Genomic DNA, 18951 nt, shown 5'->3' with positions numbered 1-18951 from the left:
TAACACATTTCTCACAAAACACATACATCAGGGAAATGATTGAGAAATACAACCGAAATGGTGTTCTCTTGTCATGATAAAAAAAAAATATAAAAAATAAATAGCTCTTAAAGTCTGTGGGTATTTATCCGAACCATATTATCGAGCCAAATACAATCTAATTGGCTAGAGAGTTATGATCATTGTCGAACCAATTTTAAAGACCGAACTAGAGACTAAATCTGGGCCATTAGATCTAGTTTTTTGATGAGATGTGCTGCTGTGAAAAAAATTTCGGCTTCATTACAAGCCCATTTTACTTCATTATATAGGTTTATTACTACATTCTGTACGTAATACCTTGAAACTACAACATGTTTTTACTTGCTTCCAGTAGATTTTGAAATAATTCAACATATGCTTCATTCAAATTCATTGACGTGGGTTTTTGCTTGATTAACATTTAAAAATGCAATTTATTCAAGTGCGTTTATTACTTCATTCAGAAACATTATTATTTCATTGGATAAGATTTTTACTTCATTCCAGTAGGACTTCAAATGCTTCTACATATACTTCATTCCAATAATTTATTACATTATTCCATGTGTTTATTAAACCATATTAGCGCCATGGCGTTGGTGATAGATATTGTAGAGAGAAAGAACGGCACGCGACGGCGAAACCACATTTACGTACTGGAATGAAGTAAAAACCTACTGGAATGAAGTAATATATTCTGGAACGAATTTAAATCTTCGTAACATATTAGTATGACTTATTTACCTTTAGATGAATTAAAATAGGCTCGTGATGAAGACGAAAATAATTTATAAATTTTTGTATCTTATCCATAAAAAACTAGATTTAAAAGCCCTAATTGGGTCTGGTAGTTGGGCTTGACGCTTGGACTTGTGGATAATGGGACTCATTGGCTAGATTCTCATTGGGTCTGGTAGTTGGGCTTGACGCTTGGACTTTATTCGAACCTAGCTTAATTCTTTTAGAGTGGATTTGTGGATAATGAGACTCATTGGCTAGATTCTCATTGGGTTTGGTAGTTGGGCTTGACGCTTGGACTTTATTCGAACCTAGCTTAATTCTTTTAGACTATCAACCCAATCCAAGTCAGCAAGCCACATCACCAATACGACGCAATGAAGCAAACGTCCGTGAGCGAACCTTGACAAACGTCGTGTCTAGATACGTCTCGTCCAAGTTCTGCCTTGAGCTCCCATAACGACTGTAATCCCTGATGATTACAGTCCAACATCATTTGCAAAGTATACATTGTAGTAGCTCTCTCTCTCACACACATAGTTTTTCTATCAAAGCTCTGCTCTCACCTTCATCCAATTTGTCGGAATTCTGTTGCTAGCGGTGTTGCTACTTTAGAGACGAAGTCATTTTATCTTTGGGGACAACATGTCAAGTCAATATCGGGCGTATCTCGTCTTGCGAAAAAATGACTCTTCAACTCGGCTCACTCATTCCTACGGTTTTATAATTTCATTTCTATGTTTTAGTAAATTCAATTTATTTCCACATAATATTTTCAATTTTCTTTTGGGTTATATTATGTCCTACTAGTGTTTATATGTTTATATCTCATGTAGAGTTTCCACAACAGTTATTTTGAATCAAAATAAAGTTATGTTTATATGTTTATATCTCATGCACAGTTTCCATAACAATTATTTTGAATCAAAATAAAGTTATTTGCATTTGATATAATGTTTGTGGATAAAAATAAAGTTATTTGTACTCAACAATTATTTTAGACCTTTATGTATTACCTAGTACTACCTATAGGGGCGTGCTTTGAGAGGTGTACACATCTCACGTATCAAACTCTCTCAAAGCACCTAATATATATGAGCACTAGTTGGAGCGTTTTTGGCCTTGCAGGTCATTTTTTCTTATCCGCTTTGGATATTAATGAAATTAGTTGTAATTTATTTATTTTCCATTATTTATACTTTATGGTTTTATTCTTTTTAAAGTAACTAAGCTATAATTGTAACAAAATTTTCAAAATTATATTTTAAAATACGGAGTCACGACATCCATAACTTGGTTTTACTCCTACAGGCTACAGTGATATTCTTGGGATTATCCGACCATACCTAGTGGGCGGCTAATCTTTGAGAAATTACAAGTTGCATGGATCAAACTTCAGCATTAATAATTGTAAGTTTTATTAAGTATCGACGCCTAACTTGGATGGAGTAAACAGATATACAAATTTATAGTTAAAATTTATGGTACAAATGTAGACATATACAGGCAAGCCATGTCATCTTAGTGGTCTCTCGACTAGTAAACAGATATACTCCCTCCGTCCCAAGATAAGTGACTTGTATTCCTTTTTGGGTGTCCCACTATAAGTGACCTATTTCCATTTTTAGCAAAAAGTCATCTCTCTTACTTTATTCTCCACCTACTTTATTCTCTCTTCTCTCCTCTACTTTTCCCTCTCTCATACTTTACTCTCTCCACTTTAACTTATTTAAATACCATTCCTTAAATCCCGTGCTCAAAAGAAGTAGGTCACTTATCTTGGGACGGAGAGGATACAAATTTATAGTTAAAATTTAAGGTACAAATCTAGATATATACAAGCAGCCATGCAACCTTAGTGGTCTCTCGACTATTTATTGATTATGTGACCAAGAAATCTTGTTTTGAGCAACGTCTAGTAAAATCACCCTAGTGATATGTTAAATTTTATTTGAACTGTTGCATGATAACACATGTTTTTATTGTGACGCAAGTGTTTATCATATTCCAAGCCTACTCTTTACAATGAATGCACTTGAATAACTCCTCATTGATAACAAATTGGTGGCATAAAATATACTCACTTGAAAAAAGACATTATACCTAGTCCTTCATGTCCCTGATGGCCTGATTTCCTTGTAAATTATGTATCCAAGTTAGCCATTCATGGGTATAATATTTGGTGTACATTCTAATCATATGACAATATATTTCATTTTACTTTCTGATCAAGCAACTCAATTGTGCAATGAATGGTATTGGACCTATTGGTGATATATTTGTGACGCAAAATTGACATGCAGGATCATTGTTGGAGGATGGATTATACGTTCATTAACAGAGAATTATACGTGTCAGGATTTCTCTTCATCTATTTTATTCTCTTTTCATTTAATACATTAAACATCTATTTTCTTATCCTTGTGCCGCAAAAAACCCACATCTATTATAATCAGTACGTTTTTAAAGTAAAATTTGGTGTAATATTTAAAAGTAGGGAAGTATAAGGGGGGGTCAAGCAAGTCTTTGAATTCGACTTAGAAAACGAGTAATTTCATTTTAAATAACCGAGCACCATGAGCCCATACCCAACAACATTAATTCAATTATGCAACTCACGATGAAATGAAATAATACCTAACGTTTTAATTAATAAACACTGCATTTGCTCCACACCTACAGAGGCTTGCTTAATATGCATGCAACGCCATTCTTCAAAAATAAGCTAGTTATCCAAAAGAAGAAGAAAAGGTTGGATATCCAAAAGGGTTTGCCTGTCTTTACAACATTGTATGAGTGTCTTGCAGCTTAATTGGTAATTAAGGCGTTTATATTTTAAACTAACAGTTTGGAGTTTTCGACTCATCTTAGATGCATTGTATATTAGATATATGTCATCAGTTACAATTTTAAAAAAATAATAATAAAATGTACTCAGTCATTCCAAATCATTAACATATATGTTTAATTAGTTTAATTCGATTATATATAATATACAATCCAATGTAAGCGACAAGTCTTGAATTTAAATTTTATTACTTGACTACACGTGTAGAATATTTCTCACTTTGCTGAGTAGTGATATCGTAGATATGAGTAGTTATTTAATAGTTATGATAGTATATGGAGTAATGTATATGGTTCGTTAAAATTGAAAAAAAATCACTCATTGCTTATTGCATTTGAGATTAATTTGATTATATTGAAAATGTTAAGATTTCGCTACTTTGGGATTTTAACTCTAAACGTGTATTCATTCATAAAAAATAACATTTTTAATTTATTAAAATCAAACAAACTAAAATAAAACAAATCATGCTAAACATGCATCAGATAACGATGATCCTCGTATAAAATGCTCATATCATATGAGCTATGTATAAGCACGTGTGTGTTTTTAATATGACTCTTATTTCTATGACCAAGTGAATTGATTGTAAGTCACCATTAACCTTTTCTTGTCAAAATTATACTACGATATTTATTCTTTAATATAATAGGTAGTGGTGGGTGGTAGGGTTGTGATGTTGAGTACTTAAGTATCATAAATTTCTCCCAACTGAATTTTGATAAAGTATATTTTGCATAAATTGGATTGCTTTTTCTTTAATTGAGAAGGTGGAAACCATAAAGGTTGGAAAGTGAAGTTTAAGGGTGGATGGGGATTTTACATCTGCATCCTGATTTGCTTTCCTCAACATAGAGAGGGAGGAACGCGGCTTCCCTTTATTGCACTTGAGCATGTCAAAATAGATAACATTTTATAATCATCATATGCAGATCAAGATATACTTTAGTTTTACAGTATTAATATGCCAAAATAGTTAACATTTCATCAATCCACTTTTTCTTCGTCAAAGTATTCACAATTAACTTAATACCAGTAAATTTAATGGAGTATTTAGGGTCGTTTCTTATAGTTTAAAACTTTAAATTATTTTGAATTGCAACACGCATGCACTCACAGTCATGCACATAATCACAAAATGTACTCTATATAGTTAACTCAACTGGAATCATCATTTTCAAATTAAATTGGCGTTTCCAATTTTTCAAATTTAATATTTTGTGTCTTTTCTTATAGTTTAAATTAATTTTGAATTGCAACTCACATACACTCAATCTCACATATAATCGTAGACGTGGCCAATTTGCACTTTAGTTTTTCAATACAAACAGGGAAATGGCCAATTTTTGGGGAAAATCGCCCAAGTTTTACTTAAATTTAGTATTTATTTTTCTCGCTATTCATACCTCAAATTGAAAATTTCCCTTTAATTTTTATCCATGCAACCTTATACTCAAATCACCCATCTTGTGTTAACAAGATTCATATCTTACCTATTATTTCTTGTCTCTTTCACTCCAGTTTCTCGCAAGTTGTGTTCACCTCTACTTTTTCATTCAATTTCTCAAGAGTGCTTACTTTATTCTTTAAATAAATTATGTAAGTTTTATGTCTCACATATGTGACATGTGATAGAATCCTAAATAGAATTGAATTTTTAATATAATACATTAACTTGGTATAAGACACAATTTTCCCTAATTAATTAGCTATCAATTGAATATATTGATTTAAATGGGATGTTTCCTAGTTAGTCATTAATTGTTGACTAATATTATATGTTTCCTAGTAGTATATTGCTATTAAGGAAATTGGGATATTTATATGTCTTGATTAGCATTAATTTAGTCAAGAATATATATGGTTTTGATTGTCATGAATTTGACGTTAATTATGTTATTGACTAACAAAATCAAATCAAATTATCATGATCAATTATTTAATTTGATTTTGGTATTACTTGGTCAAAAAGAAACGTCCTAATAAAATAGCCACTTTGATGGAAAGGGCTTTAATATTTTATAATTAGGGTTTGTCCTCTCTCTGCCTATAAATACAAGTGTGGGATCCCATCAAATCACACACATTAAGAGAACACATAAACGAGGGAAAGAGAGAGAAACAAATCCTTGGAGTTGGAGTTGCGCTACTACACCAAAGAAAGTCCGAGGAAGTTCTCCGTCTTCCCCAATCGCTTCCGCTATGGATCATAAAGGTAAGTTTTCGATCCATTATGTTTATGGTTTTACGTGAAATACATGATGTTCGAAGATCTTGCTTTATTTATATTCAATTATGTATTCTTGAATATATGATGATAAAATTATGTCCAACATGTGGTATCAGAGCATGGTTGAGAACTCATGTATTTTCGTATTATTGAAAAACCATAATTTTTGTTTTTTCAATTTGAATAAACTATTGATGAATTGAGAATTATGTATTCTTGTATATTTGGTTTCGGTAATTAAATCTCTTTCGACATTTAATGGATTATGATTTCAAATAAAGTTGATTCCTTTCATGTATTACGTGTTTAATGAATTCGCATGACTAATCTAATAACTATATTTTGATTGGCTGTCTCAATGAAATAATTGTTTCCACATGAACCGAGAGAAAACATATGATGGAATCGGTAATTTAGTTTATTTAATTTTGTTCGCATATGTATGTGAATTGTACTGTTTAATTAGTGTATCAATTAAAGATTGCTTATTTTGTATGATTATATGTGAAAAATATATATGGTGAATTCACGTGTGTTTGTATATATAACACATTATGCATATCGTTTATTTTAACTTGATGAATTGAGATTTTAATTAAATGTTTTATGATTATGAATCTACCGAGACGGTGGAATGAATGATTACATAATTCAATTCTCATTTTAACATGTATTTTGATTATATTATGTTTATTTTGCAATCACCAAAGTGAGGCAAAATAAGAAGAGTCTATAATCAAACTCATATTAAAATTTGTTTAAGCAATTAATCTCTATACATTCTTGATTATATTATGTTTATTTTACAATCACCAAAGTGAGGTAAAATAATAGTTTATAATCAAATTAAGTGAAAATCTGCTTAAGCAATTAATCGCTATACATTCTTGATTATATTATGTTTATTTTGTAATCACCAAAGTGAGGTAAAATGAGAAGAGTTTATAATCAAGTTAATATGAAAATCTATGTATGCAATTAATCATCATGCTTGTTGTGGCTATTCATTATCTAAATAGTTTGTTTGTTATAAGGTCTAGATTCCCAAAGGAAATAGTCTTTGTGGCATAATAAACACTAATGGAGTTAATAATTTAAATTGGTGTCGATTACCCAAAGCTAACGCCAATTTATTATTACTCAATTATTGAACTAAGATGTGGATATTAAAAGCATGATTTTTGTTATTGTATGAAGACTACCCAAAGGAGTTTTCATAATTGCCTCATGATATAGGTTTTCAAATAAATGTTCGTGTTACTATTCAAAGCTTTTATATGTGAGCATTCAGATCTTAATTGCTCCTATAATGTAAAAACATATATTTTTTGCTACTAGTATGTTTACCTCAAACATTCCCCAATTTATTGGAACTAACTTCTTTGAATGGAAAGAGAAACTTAAGTTCACTCTTGAAGTAATGGACTTGGACCTAACACTGTTGAATGATAAACCAATTATTTTATGATCAAAGTAGTTGGCTGATTACCCATAATGCTAGGGAAAAATCTAACAGGACTAAGTTTACAGTTGACATTGCAAAAGAATATTTGCAGAATGTTGAGGATCGCTTCACAACTGCATATAAAGTCTATTGCAGGAAAACTTATGAAGGATCTCATGAGCATGCAATATAATGGTTCTCAGACTATGTACGAGCATGTGATGGACATAAATAATATCTCTTCTGAGCTGAAGTTAGGATTATAAGTGAATGAGAATTTCCTTGTCCAATTGACCCTGATTTCCTTACCTCCTCAATCTGGACCATTCCAAATTGATTCACTATAAAAGATTAGTGGACTCTTAAAGAATTGGGAAACGTATTGGTCTAGGAGGAGCATAAGATGAAGAAGTATGGAATGAGTGCATCTCATGCTCACACTGCTACTGAAGGAGCATCTAAAGGATAATATTCATTCGAATTTATCATTCTTATGGCATAAAGGAACTGGATCATATTTCTAGTGAAAGAATTGAGAGGCTTATAAAGGATAATATTCATTCGAATCTATACTTTACAAGCATTACAGTTTGTGTGGATTGTATTAAATGAACAAACCAAACACAATACTAAAAATGCCACAAGAAGCAATGAGCTCCTTAAATTATATATACAAATATTTGCGGACCTTTGATGTCTCGACTTTTGGTGGATAAAAATATTTTATCACCTTTATTGACGATTTTTTTCGCGTTATGGATTTATTTATTGCAAGAAAAATCTCAGGCACAGTTGAACATTTTATGACTGAGGTTGAAAAGTAATTAAATAGAAAGGTGAAAATTATTCGATCCGATAGAGGTGGTGAATTTTATGGTCGTACCACTAAAATAAGTCAATTACATGGACCTTTTGCCAAATACTTAGAAAACCATGGCATTTATGCTTAATATACTATGCCAAGTACGTCTCAGCAGAATGATGTTGCTGAGAGACGAAACCGAACTCTCATGGAAATGGTTAGAAGCATGATAATTCTACCTTACCCATAATGTTGTGAATCCATGCTCTTAGAACCACTATTTATGTATTAAACCGGGTTTCTAGTAAGGTTGTACCAAAGACTCTATTATGAACTTTGGGCAGGTAGAAAACCCAGTTTGCAGCACCTTCATGTTTAGGGCTGTTCAGTGGAAACTAGAGTATACTCTTCGCAGAAAGAAAAAAAGGATTTTAGACAATTATTGGTTATTTTATGGGTTACCAGAAAAATCCAAAGGGTATAGGTTTTATTGTCCTAATGATAGCATGAGAATTGTGGAAACTGGAAATATATGATTCTTTGAGAATGGTGAGATCAGTGGGAGTTTTAACACTCATAATATGGTCATTAATGAAATAAGGGTATAACCTTTTTCCCTCATTTCCTCAAGAATTAAGTGTGGCAAATATTGTTGAACAGCCTAACAATATTTGAATGACCAACCACTTAATGATGATGCCAAAGTCATTGAACATGGGTGTGGAAGAAGCATCTACAGAAGTGCCATTTCTGATGACTATGTGGCATATCTCCAAGAATCCGAATGTGATATAGGAATACGTAATGATCCAGTTTCATGTTCACTAGCCATTAAGTGTAATAATTCTACTAAATGGATTGATGCATGATAGATGAGTTAAAATCTATGGATTAAAGTCTGGGACCTTGTCGAATTACCCGATAAACAAAAGTGTATTGGGTGTAATTGGGTCTTCATGACCAAATTCGACATAAATGGTTTCATCTAACGATTTAAAGTCAAACTTGTTGCCAAAGGTTATACTCAGAAAAGATAGCATTGATTGTAAATAGACTTTCTCTTAAGTATCAAAGAAGGGCCCACTTAGAATCATTTTGGCACTTGTAGCCCATTTTGACTTGGAACTACATTAAATGGATGTGAAAATTACTTTTCTAAATGATGATTTGGAAGAAGAAGTCTACATGGAACAACCTGAAGGCTTCATTAAGAAAGGGAATGAACATTTAGTCTGCAAACTTAAGAAATCAATTTATGGACTGAAACAGGCTTCTCGACAATGGTATTTTTAAATTCCATGACACTATTACTGCTTTTGGTTTTAAAGAGAACACTGTTGATCGGTGCATATACCTCAAGGTTAGTGGGAGCAAGTTCATATTTTTGGTTTTGTATGTTGATGATATATTGCTTGCTAGTAGTGACATTGGATTACTACATGACACTAAAATTATCTCTCTAAAAAAAAAATTCAACATAAAAGATATGTATGAGACATCCTATGTCATAGGATAGAAATATCTTGTGATCAATCACGTGGACTCTTGGATTGTCTCATAAAAGCCACATAGATCAAATCTTTTAGAGAGATACGACATGAGTGCATGTTCTCCAAGTGTTGTTCCAATTCATAAAGGTGACAAATTCAGTTTGAATCAATGTCCAAAAACTGAATAAGAACAGAACGAGATGAAAAATATTTTTTATGCATCTATCGTGGGAAGTTTGATGCATGCTCAAGTATGTAAGCTTTGCGCTTCAAATTGTTAGGTCGTTACCAAAGTAACCCTGACATTGAACATTGGAGAGCTGCAAAGATAATAATGAGATACTTAAAGGGAACAAAAGATTTTATGCTCACATTAAGGAAATCTGATCAACTAGAAATGATTGGATTTCCATTAAAGCTAAATTTATGGCTTGCTTTGAAGCATTAATGATTGCAAAATTTTATTTCAGGTCTTGGTATTGTCTCCTTAATATCCAAGCCCTTGAAATGTATTGTGATAATAATGCAATCGAATCTTTCTTTAAGAATGACAAGTATTCAAAGGAGCTAAACACATGGAATTAAATTTTCTTGTCATGAAAGATGAAGTTCAGGAACAAATAATATCTATAGAATGTATAAGCACACAGCTTATAGTGTTGACCCGTTGACTAAGGCGTTACCGCCTAAGACATTTATGGAATAAGTTAACATAATGGGTCTTGGGTATGGAAACGTCTAACCTTTATGTCTCCATGTTGGTTCAGACACTTAAGTTATAGATATTTTGAATTCAATAAAGTTGTTTCTACTTTTCCTGCATATACTTATTATTTGAAATGCATATGTACGTTTTTAGTATTAATGCAGGAGGTCTTGAAATAAGACAATTACGGACGCGGTGTCACTTATAGATTATATTAGAGTGGATATTGGTGATGTGGTACATGGAAGGAACTATGTCGATTGAATGATATATGCCCGCCATGACTCTCATTAGTAGTTCCTCTAATATAATACTTATGTTTGCCAATAATGAAAATATTTATAAAGTCCAATGTTATGCGCGCCTTATGTTTATTATATCTATTTTTACTGTGGCTCTATCACGTGTGACAAGTGGGAGAATCGAAAACTTTGTGTCCCACATGTTCGCCAAGTGGGAGAATGTAAGTTTTATGTCTCATATATGTGACATGTGATAGAATCCTAAATAGAATTGGATTTTTAATATAATACATTAACTTGGTATAAGACACAATTTTCCCTAATTAATTAGCTATCAATTGAATATATTGATTTAAATGGGATGTTTCCTAGTTAGTCATTAATTGTTGACTAATATTATATGTTTCCTAGTAGTATATTGCTATTAAGGAAATTGGGATATTTATATGTCTTGATTAGCATTAATTTAGTCAAGAATATATATGGTTTTGATTGTCATGAATTTGACGTTAATTATGTTATTGACTAACAAAATCAAATCAAATTATCATGATCAATTATTTAATTTGATTTTGGTATTACTTGGTCAAAAAGAAACGTCCTAATAAAATAGCCACTTTGATGGAAAGGGCTTTAATATTTTATAATTAGGGTTTGTCCTCTCTCTGCCTATAAATACAAGTGTGGGATCCCATCAAATCACACACATTAAGAGAACACATAAACGAGGGAAAGAGAGAGAAACAAATTCTTGGAGTTGGAGTTGCGCTACTACACCAAAGAAAGTCCGAGGAAGTTCTCCGTCTTCCCCAATCGCTTCCGCTATGGATCATAAAGGTAAGTTTTCGATCCATTATGTTTATGGTTTTACGTGAAATACATGATGTTCGAAGATCTTGCTTTATTTATATTCAATTATGTATTCTTGAATATATGATGATAAAATTATGTCCAACAAATTACACATTTACATATCACCTACATAATACTCCATTCGTACCTGAAAAATATGAACATTTGGTTCACCACGAGTTTTAATGTATAATTAAAAAAATAAGAAAGAGAGAAAGAGTAGTATAAGTAGTATTAGTAGAGAGTGAACTACACATTATTAGTAATATAACTGTAAAATAAAATGATGTGTAATGATAATGTATTGTTTAACTATTCCAAAATTAGAATGTTCATACTTTTTAGGGACGAACTAATAAGAAATTATTCATACATTTTAGACATGGAGGAAGTACCAAGAAAGTGGAGAGAGACGAGTCAGACATGGTCCCAATGGCCCCAAGGAGTTCAATGTTAATTGTAATTATGCACCAATTTTTTCAAATTTACACATAGAAGATGAGGGATGTGTTATATTACTAACTCACTCTTAAATTATTAATTACGACACATTAAATCTTCAAATCAAGAGTCAATCAAGAGTCATAATCATTCATTTTTGAGTATCAATACAATGAAAAAAAAAATGTATTTACGTCAATAAACAACAAATAGGTTATAACTAACATTTAAAAAAATATCTCACAATTTTAAATACATATAACTATCTCAATTTAAATTAATTTTTCACACAACATATATCAAATTAAAGATAATTTTATAAGGATTCTAACAAGATCTCATTTGCATATGTTTCGATGTCAAAATTTAAAAAAAAATTCTTGAATTTTCATATTTTTCATGAAGCAGTTATCAAAATATGGTTATCACAATATGTCAACATAATACATATAAAATGTCAATTCGAAATTATGTTGACATACTCAAGGCATCATATTGATATGTTAATACACTATATTGACATTTCGATCCAAAACTCTAAATTTGGTTGATATTCTTATCTCTTCAAATTTTAATAATAATAACACGAATTTACACGTGCCAAATAATAGATCGCTAGATTTCTAAAGATCTTATGATCTCTAATTAGTTGTAGTTAACAATTTAGGGAGAGTTAGCAATTGATCACATCTCTATAAGAGTATATAATACATTTATCTGGCACGTGAAGAAACATCAACCAACTTTGAATTTAGGATCGATGGAGGCTAAACCCAACTAAACTACCAAAGTGGGGCAGGGACAACTAGATCATCCTAAATCATGTAGATCCTTTTTCTCGCTTCCTCCAACTTCCATTGACATAATCCAAATATAGAAGAGTTAAAAATATAGGATACAATCCAAGTTGTGTACAAGGGGGTACTTTGACTATTACGACTGAAGTAAAAGAACGACAAAAGCAGAATGAAAATTCAACAAAAAAATACAATAAACCAATTGCAAGTTGAGTTTGAGAAAACCCTTTTTCTACAATACAAATTATATCTATGGTAGTGCTCTCATTTAGCGTATTGTCTGTAATGATAAAACGAATGCATTAAACCCATTCCAACGACGAACCTGATGGAGTTGCGAGAATCGAACAAACAAACACCTATGTGACATGCAAACGCAAATACTATATGCACATTGACAAAAAACATTTGAGAGAAAAATATTTTGTAATTTATGTGTTCTTCTATTTCATACTCAAACTATTTATATGTTCTAGGAGGGACTTTGAAAAGCCTACAATCACGGTTGTTTCCAACATTATTTCTGAGCTGTTGTTCTATTTTATTATTAAGAAATCATGGTACTCCCTCCGTCCCATGATATTAGACCCTTATTTATTTTTGGAGTGTCCCAACATATTTGAGTCATTTCTATTTATGGTAAAAATTTACCTTACTACCAACTCCACTTGCACCACTAAACATCTCCTAAATTCCTGGCCCAAAAGAAAGGGCTTTAATATCTTGGGACAGAGGGAGTATTAATTATAAAGAATAGTAACAAATTCTCAGTAATAAATGTTGTTAAACTTAAACAATTAAAATGGGCTATATTACACAATCAAATACCAACTATATGCCTCTAGAAATGTAAAGAAAGTTACAACATGAGAATCAGTAAGACAGGCGTAGAAGAACATCCACTTATATCATTTGAAAGAATTGTGTCCAATTCTTTCAAACTAGACTTCTTACTACTCAGATCTCAATGGATGAACCCTCAAACATCGAGAACTTTCTCTTACCTGCTATTGGGATCTTTTGTTAATCAAATGTGAAACAAAGGCAAGCATAGCAAGATTTGAACAACTAGCCAGCAATATTAGACTCATTTCCACCTTCCCCTAACAAAAAGGAGAGATCATTGATCCAAAAGGAAAGGAGTTACCGTTGAGACAGAGTGAAGGAAGAAGCTTTTGGATTAAAGATCGAAGTCAAGAGTTTTTGGAGCGTTCCTGTGATGATTCATATATGCGGTAGGCAGCTATGCACATTGTCGCATTACCAATCACAGTCAAAGCTGCTTGAAGAGCCACCAAGATCTAAAATTATGCAGAATATGTGGTTATAATGACAGGCATTCCACCAGTCGAAGTATCAAAATTGACAAACAAATTCAGCTACCTGTAATGTGCAAAAAGAGGGGTCAATGGAACTACAAATCAAATTTTAGTAGAGAAGTAGGCTGGACTTAGAGGAGGGTGTTTGGCTGAGCATCTCAAATATTCAAGCACTTTCGCAACTCACACGGTTTGAAGACATTATGTATCTTTATAAGCTCTCAAAAATAAGCGTAGCCACACATACTCTTAGCATCAGCAACTAAGGAAGCAATATGAGCGGCATTCTCTTCCGACTTGAAATATCAGTCGACATAAGAAACTCTGACCAACACACATTAACTTCCACGACTTCAATAAAAATTTAAATTTATTTTGGGCAAGTTTTGACGAAAGAGTTGTTCCCTAGTTAACGTAATAACGTCTGAAGATGTTATCTTATTGAGAAGATCATACGCGATATTCAGAACTTGTATTCAGTTTTTACGTTGGGCTCAAAACCTCTTGTTCTTTAGTTAGTGGGATGGGAAAACTCCATACGAGCTATAGAGCAACAAAACTTGTGAAATATGCAAAGTTCATACCTCAAGCGACTCTGCGTTATAAAAGAAATGCCATGTACAAGCACAGAGTGCTCCACCTAACAAGGGTACCTACACATATTGATAGAGGTTCAAACAATTATGTATTCTGGAAATCAAACTTGTCACCCACATTACTGCATTAACCATTTTCATGTCCAACAAAGCTCGTGCATTGATGAACTAAATTTATTATAAATTGACACTATACAAAATATAAATTGAAGCTGAGACCACAAACTGAAACTCTCTATAATTAACCCTAACACATTTAACAATTGGGGCTTATGCAGAATAATACTGAAATTGGGAAGAAGAAGAATTAACCATTCCCCAAGAGAGACCCTTCCAAGATTGATAACCAGATTTCTCGCCGTACTGCCACACCAAAGCCATTGCAGTAGCCCTTTTCCAAGCACGTATGAATCCAATTACAAATGAAAAGAATCAGCATTTCAATCGAATCAGATAAGTCTTAAATTTCAATGGAATTCATACAAGTTAAATTTACCACTCGACGACGCTGGAAACGTGAACAGCCCAGGTTGGGAGAGAGAGAGCGTTGGATGGCTCAGTGAGAATCGGAAACTCAGCAGCGGAGGAGGGTCCTGCAAGGGACATTATGGTAATTCCAGCAGCTCCGATTAACACGCTCCGGCTAAACATGACCTTTTTAGCCTCCAGTTTGGATGGAGGAAGAGGTGAATCCAATTTTGGGAGAGGGAATTGTTTTGGAAGGGAGACACAGTTTATCATTACCATTTTTCAAGAATTGGAGAGCAGAACAAGAAGATGATGATAACGCAAGTTTAACAATCATTATATATAATTAATCAATAGCACAACTAAATTTTATTTATTTGATAAGTTTTTCATTTTCTTCTATTAATATATGGCAGTGAGGATTTCAACAATTGGAGGTCCAATTCACCAATTCATTATTGAGAATGTAAAGTTTTTCTGGCACCAACCTCACTGAAAATAGTTAAGGAATGAATGATAAATGATTGACTCCAAAAATAAAGATAATGTAGGGTTTTGATCTACGCAAAATGCAGAATAAAATTATACGGAGGGCATGTGTTTAGGTCATTGTTAGTGTATTTTTAAGTCATTTAAATAATGAATGATCTAAAATGAACTAAACTCTACATCAACCCCATATTTTGTAAAATGAAAATGATTAATAATGACATGTCAATTATTGACAATTAAATCATCTAATCCTAGCTAAGATTTGTGCTGCATTTTTAGATTTAGATGCATTCTTGTTTGGATCATCTCTTTCCCTATGATAAAAACTATGATCCCTCTGATAGAAACTAGAAATATATACGGTGGTTGTTCTTCAAATCATGTATTTATAAAAAAAAAACAAAGAGTATTATAAGCTTATATAAAAATTAAAACACAAAATGAAAAGTGTATGTGAAAAATAAAAATTAGTTGTCTAAGTAAATAAAAAAATTGAGAATAAATAAAAAAATAAGAGTAAAAATTGTGTATACAAGAGATCAAAAGTGCAAGTGAATAGAAAAATCAATAAAAAATAAAATCATGTGTGTAAATAATTGAAAAAATAAGTGCAAGTGATTCTAGAAAATAAGAGTTAGAGACATAAATAAAAATGGAAGAAAAATAGAAAAACAAATAAAACACACAAAATAAAAGTGAAAACAAGACACAAAAATAAAAATGTGTACATAAATGAGAATAATAAGAGTAAAAATTGTGTATGTAAAAAAAAATAAAAATTATGAGTGTAAATAATTGAAAAATTAAGTGCAAGTAAATTGAAAAAAATATGTGAAAGAGATATTTATATAAATAAAATAAAGTGGAAGAAAAATAGAAATAAGAGCACTCCCAATGGAGGTGGCGAATTCTCGGCGATAAATCGCCGATTATCGCCGAATTATCGCCGGCCATTGTGGCGAAGTCGGCGATAATTCGGCGATAATGTTACCGTTGCTTCGCCGAGTGGCGATTTATCGCCGGATTATCGCCGAGCGATCGCCGGCCACTGTGGGCGACGCTCGGCGATAATCGGCGATTTTTAAAATTTTTTTTTTTTTTTTTGGCCGAACGGCTATTTTATCCCACCCCTATAAATATTTCATCCTCTTCCTCCATTCATCACCCACAAACTTCATTCACACAAATTTTCAATCTTTTTTCTCTCCATCTTTATTAAATGAGTTCTGATTCATCGTCTCGTGCTCAGTCCGACGAGGAAATATCACATTCTTCTTCCGAAGAAGAGGTACCTCCCGCTCCCACCGGATGGGATGTAGCGGGTTTCGCCAACAACCCAATCAACAACTATATCTCCCGCTGCATACAAAGCGAGATCGCTCGAATGCAGCAGCCACCCCCCCAACGGCCAATCCGCCGGCGGCGCCGATACATCCCTCGCAACCACACTGGTGCGCACGATCGGCTGTTCGCCGATTATTTCGCGGAGGAACCACGTTATCCGGCAGATGTATTTCGTCGCCGGTTCAGAATGCGCCGCTCCCTCTTCCTGCGCATTGTTAATGCGTTGTCCGCGCGTTACCCCGAGTTCCGGCTCCAGCGAGACGCAGCAGGGAAGCCCGGACTATCGCCCCTACAGAAATGCACTGTTGCCATCCGGCAGTTGGCATATGGAGGGTCCGCCGACATGTTCGATGAGTATCTGCAATGCGGCGAGACGACTGGCAACGAGTGCCTGAAGAATTTCTGTCAGGGCGTGCGAGAGATATTTGGGGAGCACTACCTTCGCTCGCCGGACGCAGCTGACTGCCAGTTCCTACTGGATTGGCACTGGAGGACCCACGGCTTTCCGGGGATGCTCGGCAGCATCGACTGTATGCACTGGCAGTGGAAGAACTGCCCAACCGCGTGGCGAGGCCAGTTTACTACCGGCTACAAAGGTACGCATCCCACCATCATTCTTGAAGCCGTTGCCGACCAACGGCTTTGGATTTGGCATGCTTATTTTGGTATAGCCGGGTCGAACAACGACCTAAATGTTCTCAATTCCTCGCCCCTTTTCAACGAGCGGATCAACGGATTAGGCCCCTCCATCGAATTCACGGCCAATGGCAATGTGCATAACATGGGGTACTACCTGGCTGACGGCATCTATCCGCAATGGCCCGTGTTTCTGAAGACGATCAGATGCCCACTCGGAGATAGAAGAAGGTATTTTGCCCGAGCGCAAGAGTCTGCGCGCAAGGATGTGGAGAGGGCATTTGGGGTGCTCCAATCGCGATTTGCACTGGTAAAGGGTCCGACGCGCTTTTTCTACCAGGGGGATATTGCCGATATCATGTATGCGTGCATCATCATGCATAACATGATCATCGAAGATGAACACGAAGGCGTCCTCGACGTCACCAACGACCCAAGTGTTGCATCATCGAGTCACGGTGTCTCAACCGAGTCCGCCCGCCAGGGTGTACCGCACAACGAACATGAACGGTTCCAGGCGTTCATGGACATACACCAGAAGGAGGCCCATCAAGCACTACAACACGATATCATCGAAGAATTGTGGGCAAATAGAAACCGCGCCCACCGCCCTTGAATTTTTTTTTCTTTGAATTTTTTTTTTGATTTTTTATTTCCATTCGTGTACTTTTTTTTTTTTTAATTTTCTTCGTTGTAATGTGTACCCGTGTTTAATACAACGAACTTTATTACTATTTATTTGATTTATCTTTATAAATTAAATAAGCTAGCTTTATTATATATAAAAATAAAACAATTAAATTAGTGATGATGTAAAAATGAAATGTTGAGTTAGGGAGAAATAAGGGAGAAATAAGGGAGAAACCATTGTAGGGGTTGGCTAAAAACTGGGGATAAAATGTGATGCTGATGTGGCGCTGATGTGGCAGGAGTTAGGGAGAAATAAGGGAGAAATAAGGGAACTCCATTGGGAGTGCTCTAAGCGTTAAAACAGTACACAAATTATAATATGGAGTAGTACGTAAATGGAAATATAAAAGTGAGTAAGTGAGTAACTGAAACAATGACATAGTTGAATTTAAAATAAAATGTAAGAGAAACTCGGAGGCCCCCGCCCCCGATGTGGCTTTGTCACTTTTTTTCTTGTATATGCAAAAATAGTGAAACCGCATTCAGCATATGCATCTTTAAGAAACACAAATATCCTGAATAGTATCATGATTCGGAAAAAAACACATAGGCCGATTGGGTGTTTCACTAGACTTATAGTTATAACAATCATTGTTTCCCTTTTCGCACAGAAACACATTGAGCGGGATTGACGAGTTCTTTGGTGATTTTCTTCCAACTTGTGATCATATTTTAAGATAAGTTCTTACTCGTATATACCAAATTGTTTAATCACATCGATTCTCCACATGACCTGTACTGATAATTGTTTAAACAATTATGAATAGTACATTATTTTTTAATAATGTAGTCATA

The 18951-nt window shown here is 33.8% G+C and overlaps 1 protein-coding gene across 3 annotated transcripts; it reads right to left on the bottom strand.

Moving 5' to 3' along the window:
* Positions 1-13382: 13382 nt before the first annotated feature.
* On the bottom strand, positions 13383-15320 carry LOC125219654 (YCF49-like protein). 3 transcript variants are annotated; one of them, XM_048121688.2, is made up of 5 exons: positions 15023-15313; positions 14839-14917; positions 14515-14583; positions 13759-13912; positions 13383-13615 (listed from the first exon to the last, which is right to left on the bottom strand). In XM_048121688.2, exons 1-4 carry the CDS (start codon positions 15271-15273, stop codon positions 13805-13807), a joined length of 507 nt encoding a protein of 168 aa, XP_047977645.1. In that variant the 5' UTR covers positions 15274-15313; the 3' UTR covers positions 13383-13615; positions 13759-13804. The 3 variants fall into 3 exon arrangements, with proteins under 3 accessions (XP_047977645.1, XP_047977646.1, XP_047977647.1); XM_048121689.2 differs by lacking the exon at positions 14515-14583; XM_048121690.2 differs by lacking the exon at positions 13383-13615 and having other exon boundaries at positions 13812-13994; positions 15023-15320.
* Positions 15321-18951: the final 3631 nt, after the last annotated feature.

Source organism: Salvia hispanica, chromosome 1 (genome assembly GCF_029641045.1).
Source record: "Salvia hispanica isolate PSC_SH4W2 chromosome 1, Shi_PSC_v1, whole genome shotgun sequence".
Lineage (NCBI taxonomy): Eukaryota > Viridiplantae > Streptophyta > Magnoliopsida > Lamiales > Lamiaceae > Salvia > Salvia hispanica.
The sequence above is the reverse complement of the archived record's forward strand: the minus strand, read 5'-3'. Positions and strand labels throughout refer to the sequence as shown.